This window comes from Schistocerca cancellata, chromosome 2 (assembly GCF_023864275.1).
Source record: "Schistocerca cancellata isolate TAMUIC-IGC-003103 chromosome 2, iqSchCanc2.1, whole genome shotgun sequence".
Classification (NCBI taxonomy): domain Eukaryota; kingdom Metazoa; phylum Arthropoda; class Insecta; order Orthoptera; family Acrididae; genus Schistocerca; species Schistocerca cancellata.
The window spans coordinates 231,950,613-231,962,272 of record NC_064627.1 but is presented as its reverse complement, the minus strand read 5'-3'; the positions used below and the strand labels follow the sequence as shown (position 1 = coordinate 231,962,272).

General features: G+C 47.2%; 1 protein-coding gene across 1 annotated transcript; it reads left to right on the top strand.

The window, feature by feature from the left end:
- The first annotated feature begins 10,126 nt into the window (after positions 1-10,126).
- LOC126152650 (neurogenin-2-like) lies at positions 10,127-11,047 on the top strand. Its single transcript, XM_049916020.1, has one exon. It carries the CDS (start codon positions 10,127-10,129, stop codon positions 11,045-11,047), a length of 921 nt encoding a protein of 306 aa, XP_049771977.1.
- Positions 11,048-11,660: the final 613 nt, after the last annotated feature.

Genomic DNA, 11,660 nt, shown 5'->3' with positions numbered 1-11,660 from the left:
GGTGGATACCAGACGCTACACAACATTTAATATGTGCAGTAAAATACAATTAGTACTGTGTGATTAGATTCGTTCATAACACCCTGTTAACAATATGATCTTTTTCCGAGCAACAAAGTCTGTTAGTTGTTAACTAAAAGCTTCGAAGCTATTAACGGAAATTAATCTTATGGAAATAGACAGGAGTTGGCCCTTAGCATGCCACATGAAAAAGTTCTAAATTAAGCCTCTTTTTTTTGTATAGGACCATCATTACTAGTGAATTGCAAATATTTCTTCTTCCTCATGTATAAACTGTAAACATTTTATTTTATCTTTTTTTAGTTTCTTGATCGATTTGCAAGACAGATAACTCCAAAAATTAAAAAAAAAACGCTGGGGAGATATTTGTGAAAATATTTTAATTAGTCGCTGGCATTTAAAGTCTAATTAGGGATGATATCTTTCTGTGTGATGGCTATTGGAGCTCTTAAAAGATGAAATTTTTACCTTGTAAATACATGATTAATTCAGTAAAATGTAATATTCGAGGAGTCCATGAGAGAGGAAGCGAATTGTACGTGGCATGGCCGTATCAAAGTAATGTCACTAAGAAAGCTGATCTCAACTTCTTCAAGAAACAAATATTGAATAGATAATGGAAATCGACATTCGTGTCGTTTGAAAAATTAAAATATTACGAGTAACGATTAGTCCCTATAAATTTAATGTTATGTCAGGCTACATTATGTGAAAACGTAGTTTGTAATTCGACTGGATTTGGAAGAGAATATGACTACTCCGTTCGATGAAACTGAAAATTGTGTTTATCTTAGTTACCTGTTGAACAGATTACATTCACAGTAAAGATCATTGTGTGGAATGTGACAACTGAATTACATATTGTAGAAATTTCTTTAAAAAGGATTTATGTAGTTACATGTGAGGGCCAGTTTCAGGCTTATACTTTCCTTTTTACATCTATTCATGAATTTTTCTACAGAGATAATTTTGATTTACATTTGAAACCGTTTTGCTGTCTCTCAGATATACAATTTCCGTGCGTGAATTACGATTGTGCTTTATAGCTGTTTCACTACTTACTGTGGCTAAATAACTTTTTCAACAGGTTACTGTATACAATATTTTCTTCTGGTACTGTATGTGTTAAAATGTCTATTAGGCGTTCACAATAGCACACGTGTGAATTCCACACATATTTCTAATCACTTTCGTTTTGACAGCTTGTACACACATAACAAAATTTTGTATCACCTCGGTTCCGAGAGTTCCGGAATCTGTACAGAAAACTGGAATAGAGATCAACATAAACATCATTTCCGCCCTTTTTACTGCTCATGAAAAGCACACATTGCATGTTGTACCACCATACAACGAGACCTTCACAGGTGGTGGACCAGATTTCTGTACACACTGGTACCTCTAATACCCTGCAGCACGTCCTCGTACATTGACGCATGCCTGTATTCGTCGTGGCTTACTATCCACAAGTTCATAAAGGCACTGTTGTCTAGATTCTCCCACTCATCATAGCCCGCATCTCGTGGTCGTGCGGTAGCGTTCTCGCTTCCCACGCCCGGGTTCCCGGGTTCGATTCCCGGCGGGGTCAGGGATTTTCTCTGCCTCGTGAAGATTGGGTGTTGTGTGCTGTCCTTAGGTTAGTTAGGTTTAAGTAGTTCTAAGTTCTAGGGGACTGATGACCACAGATGTTAAGTCCCATAGTGCTCAGAGCCATTTGAGCCACTCATCATAGGAGATTCGGCGTAGATCCCTCAGAGTGGTTTGTCGGTCACGTCGTCCATAAACAGCCCTTTTCAATCTATTCCAGGCATGTTCGATGGCCACTCTAGTCGAGCGATATCGTTATCCTGAAGGAAGTCATTTACAAGATGTGCACGATGGAGGCGCGAATTGTCGTCCATGAAGACGAATGCCTGGCACATATGCTGCCAATATGGTTGCACTGTCTGTCGGAGGATGGCATTCGCGTATCGTACAGCCATTACGGCGCCTTCCATTACCACCAACGGCGTACGTCGGCCCCACATAATGCCTCCCTCACCAGCAGGTAACCTCCACCTTGCTGCACTCGCTGGAAAGTGTGCCCAAGGCGTTCAGCCTGACCGGGTTGCCTCCAAACACGTCTCCGACGATTGTCTGGTTGAAGGCATACGCGACACTCACCAGTGAAGAGAACGTGATGAGCGGTCCATTCGGCATGTTGTTGGGCCCATCTTTACCGCGCTGCATGGTGTGGTGGTTGCAAAGATGGACCTCGCCATGGACGTCGGCAGTAAAGTTGCGCATCATGCAGCCTATTTCACACAGTTTGAGTCTTAGCAGGACGCCCTGTGGCTACACGAAAAGCATTATTCAACATTGTGGAGTTGTTGTCAGTGTTCCTCCGAGCCACAGTCCGTAGTTAGCGGTCATCCACTGCAGTAGTAGCCCTTGGGCGGCCTGAACGATGTATGTCATCGACAGTTCCTGTCTCTCTGTATCTCCTCCATGTCGGAACAACATCTCTTTGGTACACTCCGAGACGCGTGGACACTTCCTTGTTGAGAGCCCTTCCTGGTATAAAGTAATAATACGGACGTTGTCGAACCGCGGTATTAACCGACTAGGCATGGTAAACTACAGACAAGACGAGCCATGTACCTCCTTCCTGGTGGAATGACTGGAACTTATCGGCTGTCGGACCCCCTCCATCTAATAAGCGCTGCTGATACATGGTTGTTTCCGTTTTTGGGCTGGTTTAGTGACAGTCAGAGGAACTGTGTCTGTGATACAATATCCACAGTCGACGTCTTATCTTCAGGAGCTCTGGGAACGGGGTAGAGCAAAACTTTTTTTGATGTGTGTGTTAATATTTTCGCTGGCGTGAGAAGTCATAAAATGTGATTGTAATCAAGTGAACGTTGCAACGAAATGATTCAAATTAGTAACAATTCAGTGATGAATATGTCTACTGATTTAGTTTTTTATACTGATACTTTACTATATTTCGTTTATTCGACCCACCCATGTCTGCAGAATGAAAAAATGGTTCAAATGGCTCTGAGCACTATGGGACTTAACATCTATGGTCATCAGTCCCCTTTAAACCTAACTAACCTAAGGACATCACACAACACCCAGCCATCACGAGGCAGAGAAAATCCCTGACCCCGCCGGGAATCGAAGCCGGGTGTAGAATGAAGCAGATGTTTTTTAATCTTTTTATTCTTAGTAATTCTTCCAAGAAGATGACTTCATTATAAATATTATCCGTAGTTCTTTTGGTGCTAAATTCACACATGCTTTTGTTGTTTCAGATAACTTATTAATAGGATGACGGTTGTCTATTTAAACCATTTATTGCGGAGCCAATTTTGTTGAGTGAAGAGAATGAAATACGAGGTTTCATGCCGTGTTGAATGTAGAAGCAGTTCTACTAGTATCTCTTGAATTTTTGTGGCATTTTTAAGTTCTAATTCAGTATGAGAATGATTTCATTACACCAACCCACGCACCCACACACACACACACACACACACACACACACACACACACAGAGAGAGAGAGAGAGAGAGAGAGAGAGAGAGAGAGAGAGAGAGAGAGAGATGCGCGTGCGAACACGAACGTACATACAAGCGAATGTTTTATCTTTGCTCAGATCGTGGTTATGGAAACGTTGGCGTTAACAACCACAAAGAAAACTTTCAGGATTCATTTCGAGGTTGTGTGATTCGGGATTCATATTAAGAGGTTCAAAATTCTAGGGTACTCTACATGCTGTGCGTTATGACGGCGAGACACATCGTCTGCACCTGTCGCAATCACACGGCCGTGGGGTGGAGTTCGCAGAGAAAATGACAAATTAGTATGCACAAGCGCCACAAGAACATCCGTCTTTCGGTCTTAATAGAAGTTGACTTGAATGACATGTTACAAATCATACGACACGCCCGTAAAAGTCCTGAAATAATGTTTACATTTCTCACTAACGGCACACTATTGTTCTGCAAGTTCAAAGAAAGGATACGTTAGGGCCTAACGTCTCATCGACGTTGGTGTCATTAGCGACGAAGCATTAACTCAGCTAAATAGGGATAGGGATGAGAAGCTATTACGAGCTACTCAGACATTCACCTGATCAGATTTGGAATACAAAATCACAAAACTCGGTCTTCTTTAATATGGATATGGTATCTTAATCACTATGCCACCTTGCTCGGGCGCGGGCTTCCAATTTCTCAGTTTCTGTACTGTTAAATACGAGGAACGTTGAGTAGGTAATGCGACACATTTTTCCACTCCAAATTTCGGTTGAAAAAATGCTGAATTCGTTGTGGGACATCCTGGAATATTTCTGCACCAGCCCCTTAGTTTTATGTAGTTACGATATATGGCGGCGCCATACAAAGACTTCAAAATAACGTCTGTAACGGATTTGCATTCTAAGCAGAGTGTTGTCATTGTTTCTCTGGTGGGAAACTAGAGCATCACAGACATTCTTAGGCGCTTGCAGAATGTCTAAAAAGACCTGACAATGAACAAAAGCACGGTTAGTCGTTGGGCAAGGTGTCTGTCATCATTGCCACAAGGTCGCGCAGACCTGTCCGATCTCCCACGCGCCGGCCGACCGAACAAAGCTGTGACTCCTGCAGTGTTGGAGAGTGCGGACACTCTCATTCGAGGGCCGCAGCTCGTGGTCTCGCGGTCGCTTTCTCGCTTCCCGATAACGTGGTCCCGGGTTCGATTCCAAGCGGGGTCAGGGGTTTTCACCTGCCTCGAGATGACTGGGTGTTTGTGTTGTCCTCATCATTTCATCATCACTAATGAAAGTGGCGAGACTGGACTGAGCAAAGGTTGGGAATTTGTATGGGCGCTGATCACCGCGCAGTAGAGCGCCCCACAAACCAAACATAATCATCATCATCTCATTCGAGGTTATCGATGGATCACAGTCAAACATCGTGGCATAACTGGATGTCTCTGTTGGTAGCGCTGACACTCATGTCCACCTGTTAGGGTACTCCAAGGTGTGTCTCCCCTGGATTCCTCGCCACCTGACAGAAGACGATAAAGAGCAACGAAGGACCATCCTTGCGGAACTACTTGCTCGTGAATGGATGATGGGTAGGTTACAGATGCAGCAAGACGTTGACTCCGACGTCGACCAATGGAATGTTACCATGCAGGCTCTCCCTGGAAGTGGCATAAGGCAATGGTATTGAGCGGATATTATGTTTAAAAATAGCGCCTTGTAGCCTATAGAGTGGGGAATAATATGGTGTATTGAAATCCTGAATAAAACCAACCTGCTTTCAGAAATATTGTGGTACATTACTTATTGAACGCCCAACGTATTAGACATAAGAAGTCCAGAATGAGATTTTCACTCTGCAGCGGAGTGTGCGCCGATGTGAAACTTCCTGGCAGATTAAAACTGTGTGCCGGACCGAGACTCGAACTCATGACCTTTGCCTTTCGCGGGCAAGTGCTCTACCAACTGAGCTACCTAAGCACGACTCACGCCCCGTCCTCACAGCTTTACTTCCGCCAGTACCTCGCCTCCTACCTTCCAAACTTTACAGAAGCTCTCCTGCGAACCTTGCAGAAGTAGCACTCTTGAAAGAGAGGATATAGCGGAGACATCCCCCAGGCTGTGGCTAAGACGGAGATGAAATATTTCTTGTATTAAAATATTTATTTGATTTAGTTGTTTATTTGTAGAGAGTTACTCTCTCGTGTGGAGAGATTTTGAGACAGTTTCTGGACATAGTAATCAGACGCTCCACACTTGTCAGAATATACTCGAATGTTTCCGAAGATATTCTAAAATCAGTCAAGATCTTAGGCCGCCCTTCTTTTATACATCACATTTACCCATTTCGTCCATCTTTACCAACGTCACAGGTTTTGCTGCCATAAAAGATAATTTCTTAAAGGTAGAAATCCATTACGTCAGTTGCTAAACACGTGACAACCTGACGAATACGAGTGGCATGTACGAGCTTAGGACTTTCGACTGAGGTCGGATGGGTTAGATTGCACTACGAAATCGTGTTACGGTTTAGACAAGTGATTCGAACCTGGGGGCCTGAGAGATACATGGAGGGGGCGCGGGTGGACACAGACAGCTCAGAAGAAAGCAGAAACAGGCTACCAGGTCCTTTGCAACACTACAGTTTTGTATTACTCTATATTTGTTAACCCACTTTCACTAAAGTGTGGACTGGAGATTATTGTCAATTAAAGATTTTCGCCAAAAATAAATAAAACAAGGAAACAAATAAACGAATGGTGGATGAGATATTCTGGAGTTGCAAGGGGGAGGGGGGGGGGGGGGCACCAGGTAGTAAAGATTGGGAACCACTGCTTTAGACATAGGAATTTTCTTCCACTGTGCGCGTAATCTAGAGGACCCTGTAAACAATCTAAACGTTTGTCAAACTTCACTAGTATGTGACGTATTTGAGAGAAATTTTGATTGACGGTCGATTTGACAAGACTTTGTTTGTGTTGATGTTTCGTCACACATGTTTAGCGGGAAAGAATTTTTATTACAGTTTATCTCGCTGTATCATGAATTGCCACAATCGTCGCGGGAACTACAATCAAAATGGTTCAAATGGCTCTGAGCACTGCGCGACTTAACTTCTAAGGTCATCAATCGCCTATAACTTAGAACTAATTAAACCTAACTAACCTAAGGACGTCACACACATCCATGCCCGAGGCAGGATTGGAACTTGCGACCGTAGCGGTCGCTCGGTTCCAGACTCTAGCGCCTAGAACCGCACGGCCACTCCAGCCGGCTACAATCAAAGGAGTATGTTAATAAAAACAAAAAATGGTGTAGGTGTTGCGAGTTTCCGAGCCACATATTAACTCAAGAATACTTTAAGAAGAATATCAAAAGTTTACGGTGGACATACAAGCGTCAGTACAATAAAATAAAAATCACACAGCGCCTGTACGCAGCAGATAAATCGAAGTAGATGTAATCAGATTCTGTGTGAAGTATTTTCTTTAGCAGTGTTTCGTAGATATAGTTAAAAAATTTGCCGAGACTAGCCTCTTGGTTTCTTTTCTTGTGTATGCACAGTGCCGAGGTCAATGCAAGAAATAATTTGTCTGCTTTGGTAGCAATTCTCACCAGTGTCAAAATAATTCACGATACGATGTGCACAGCGTTAACAGCTGCTTTAAAAGGGTCAATAAATTTGACAGACTTTGTCGGTACGTCTGCGCGCTTCTTTGACAAATCTGTGGATACGAAACAGCGAAGTTGACACATTACTTTGACCATTTACAGGGTCGTAGACAGCACTGAGAGTAGCTCCACCATGCGGCGAGCGCCTGTACGAAGCCGCCTCAGCCTCGGCCGCAGCCGGCGCCCGTCCTTCCCCCCCTCCCCCACTATTGTTTGGCGCAGGTCGCGTGCCGCGCGGCAACAGCTGATCGGCGCGCCGGGCTCCGGCCACGGGCGCGCACCTTGCAGGAAGGAAGCGGCTGCTGGCCACCTCCCGCCCGCTTTCTTATCGCCGGCCGCCACTGCGCCGCGCCAGTATAAATGCATCCAAATGAAGCCCGGGACTGAGGGAGGGGGCGAGGGTGCACGGCTTACACCCTACCTCTCTCCAGGTGACTTCCCCCCCACCGCGGTTTGCGCCCGTCCGACCTCTCCTTATTGGTCGGCGGAAGATCCCCCCTACCACGTGGCGCTCTCTACCCCTCCAGTACACGCGTTTTACACTCCGGGACGGAATTCCACCAATTTTTTTGACCCCCTCTCGGGACTCAGAACAGTACGTACTCTATCCGCCATCGGCGGTGACGCGAAAGCCCTTCACCACGCCGCGTCTTCTCGTGGCTCCTTTTTGTTCGTCGCGCTCGCCCCGCAATATCGCGGACTCTCTCTCGCGGCTCGCGAGTATTGTTGCCGTCGTCAGCGTCTGTACGGGGATCGCCATTGTGAGGCGGCCGCGCGGGACTGACTGGACATCCTCGCCGAGTCACGACCGACGTCCGCGCAAAGTCCGCGATAATTGAGTGGACTGCAAATCAGCGGCCGCTTCTGCACTTCGGGAGACGCCAACCGGCCATTAGGTGCGGCGTCTGACAGCCGGCGGAGGGGACGGTAGGGCACCTCGCCGATACTCGAGCGCGCCGCGCCGGACAGCTGGCGAGCCGCGAAACCTGTTCCGCGGTGCTGCCCGCCTCAAAATGTGATCGCTGGCTCTTCTTCTTCTTCTTCTTCTTCTTCTGCAGCGGGGGCGCTGACCCGGCCACACAGCTACACTGTCACGGATAGCGCCCTCTGGCGCCGACTGAATTACGCCGAAACGGACAACGTCGTTCGTCACAAACTGCGACAGCGCCATTACTCCATTCTCGACACCTTGTCTCTGCTAGGGCGTCCTCTTTGTGAATTTTTTTCGCTGTACTGCGTGTGGAACGGCATTTGCTCGAATGAAAGTTTTACTTGTACAGCTCTGCGCCTACAACTCTTGCCCGTCACAAATGGAAAAGTGTTTATCTACAGCACATTACGAACACTGAACTTACCGCTGTGTTCTGGTACCACGTCAATACTCGAAGCTGTCTGCGGATTATTTACAGCCCGATTTCGTAACGATAAATTAAGTCTGCAGAGGAAGATAAGAGAGAAGTACAAGCACTTCCACAATGACAGTCATGCCGTAATGCAGTATCCTTTATGTGTATTACAATCTGATAATAATATAATTGTGAAAGAAACTGATACGCTCCTCAGCAGCAAATATGAAGTGCAAAAACATGTTATATCACGCATTTCGCAGTGAACTGGCGCTAAAATAGTTATTTCAATTGACGTTTCCAGAAAAGTCCGGCGTTTGGAAAATTGGAAAGAATTTTGTCGGTGATTAAAAAGAAAAATACCAATTTAAGCCGTGTGAACGATTCTAGCGAATGACGTCTAAGAAAATCCCAAAGAGGTGTTCAGTCATAAGACTTTATTTTTGTCGAGCTCAGCGACGAGAGTTAAACGTGAATTCCATCTAGCAACACGAAAATCGCTGTCGTTACTATTGATTCAGAAAATGTGCGGTATTTACAGATAATTTCTTCGACGAATAAAGAAAAAATACTGGTGTCGACTGTGTGGGCGGTTCTGGAGAAAACTGTGTGTGAAAATCGTGTGGTCATCACAAGTCAGATTGTATTATTCTCAAATTAAGTTTCTCCACGAAGGCGTCAATTGTACAGGGTAGTGTGAAGGTCGATGTTATTACTGTCATTTCACGTAAAGGGTCCTGTTTGAAAATACTTTTTTTGACGAGTAAAGCAAGAAATACTGATTTCGGCTGTGCGAAGGTGTGTATGAACATCGCAAAATGGTCTCCACACATCGAACTACGTTTTTGCCGCATCAGGGTTCAGTAGTGAGACGTCCACATCACCTTGCAGTGCTCTTCGGCAAAGCCTCATTTTGTCCAATCAAGGTTCAGTATTGAGACGTGCACATCAGCTAGCAGTGCTCAGCAGCAAAACCATCATTTCCCTGGCCAGTAACGAAGCAGTGTGTCTTAGCTACACGTTTAATGGAGTTGTATTAAAAACCTTGTAATTTAGATATTTATTTCACAATTGCTTGTGCCGATAGAAAGAGCAGTCATGTATGTTTAACTATACTTCATCTTTTTTTCTTTTTTGTCGTTTTAGTTACTCTTACTGAGGATTATGTTGCGACGATTTCACAGCTATATTCGTTGCATAAAAATGCTTCGATCATAATACCCCAATCAGTGCGTGCAGGAACAGTTTCTAACGTGTGATGTGTCTCGATGAAGACAGTGGGTATTGGGAGTACTGAATGGCTTTTTTGTCGCTTTAGTTACTGTTAGTGAGGATTATGTTGCGACGATTTCATAGCTATATTCGTTGCATAAAAATGTTTGGATCATAATACCCCAATCAGTGCGTGCAGGAACAGTTTCTAACGTGTGATGTGTGTCTATGAAGACAGTGTGTATTGGGAGTACTGAATGGCAGTTTCTGTGGTCGACCGCTGTTTATACGTTAGTGTTTGAAGAAAAGTTTTGCGACACGTGAGGAGAATATGGTATAACTGCTGAGGCGGACCGACGGGAACATGGACCTGGTGAGCAGTTCCTCAGCCTGCAGCAGCACCGAACGCTTCATGACGCTGGAGGAGGCGCACGACCCGGCCAGGCTGCTGGCCGCGGAGGTGCGCCAGTTCTCCGCGCCGAGGGACTACCAGCGCTTCGCGCCCTACCAGCAGCTGCCGGCCGCCAGGCACGACCACCACGAGATGGCGCCTCTCTTCTCCCCCGCCAGACCCGTGTCCGCCTGCTCCGCGGCCACGGCCGTCAGCGACGGCGAATCCCCGAGCCAGCTACTGTCACCGCGGAGGGACGTCTTCATCGTCGGCCTCACAGACGAGTACCTTCCCTCCAGAATACCCAAGTCCGTGCACAAGCGGCTGCCGACGGCTCCCCTGGCGTACGGCTACGACAACAACAACACGCCGGGCTACAGCTACGGTCAGCAGCGATGGCAGGTAGCGGCGGCGACGCTGACGTCGACACCGCAGTTGTCGGGGGCGGGAGCGGCTCCCGGCGTGTCGGCCGCCGCCCTGCAGCAGCGCGCGCGCATGTCCCTGCCGGCGGCGCCGCCTTCGGCCCTGCCCAGGCGCCCACCGCACCGCAGGAGAGTGGGTTCGTCCTCGAAGGCCGCGGCGTCCTCTTCGTCGTCGTGCGAGCGCGCCACCTCGCCGTCGGTCCTCAAGCGCAGGCGGCTCGCGGCCAACGCTCGCGAGCGCCGCCGCATGAACGGCCTCAACGAGGCGTTCGACCGCCTGCGGGAGGTGATCCCGTCGCTGGGCGAGGACCACCGCCTCTCCAAGTTCGAGACGCTGCAGATGGCGCAGACGTACATAGCGGCGCTGTGCGACCTCCTGGAGCGCGCGGGTGCCGGCGTCGCACCCGTAATGTCTACTGGCGGGGAGGCGAGCGGCGCCGGCATCGACTGCAGCGGCGGACCACGCAGGTGACGTCCGACCATCCTCTTCAGCAAGCCAAAGATCTCTAGTACTCGCTACTTTTTCGTTGCTCTGCGGTCAATGAGAGGTGGACACAGAAATACAGGGACTAATGAACTAACTCCTGAAATCTCAAGGACTGTACTACCTCGTCAGTTACCGCTATCTCACGAAATGCTACCAACCTTCATGGTTATTTTGTCTTTGTTACGGATGTGTATTCCGGGCTGTATGGACGTGATCGAAGAAACTTCTCGGTCTCTGACGTTCCGTTCAGAGCTGCGCTGAGCATCTTCGCCCTTCTGGCGAGTACCTCCGAAGACGAAACTTCCTGGCAGATTAAAACTGTGTGCCGGACCGAGACCCGAGCTCTGGACCTTTGCCTTTCGCGGGCAAGTGCTCTACCAACTGAGCTACCCAAGCACGACTCACGCCCCGTCCTCACAGCTTTACTTCTGCCAGTACCTCGTCTCGTACCTTCCAAACTTTACAGAAGCTCTCCTGCGAATCCTGCAGAATTAACACTCCTGAGAGAAAGGATATTGCGGAGACATGGCTTATCCACAGCCTAGGGGACGTTTCCAGATTGAAATTTTTACTCTGCAGCGGAGTGTGCGCTGATATG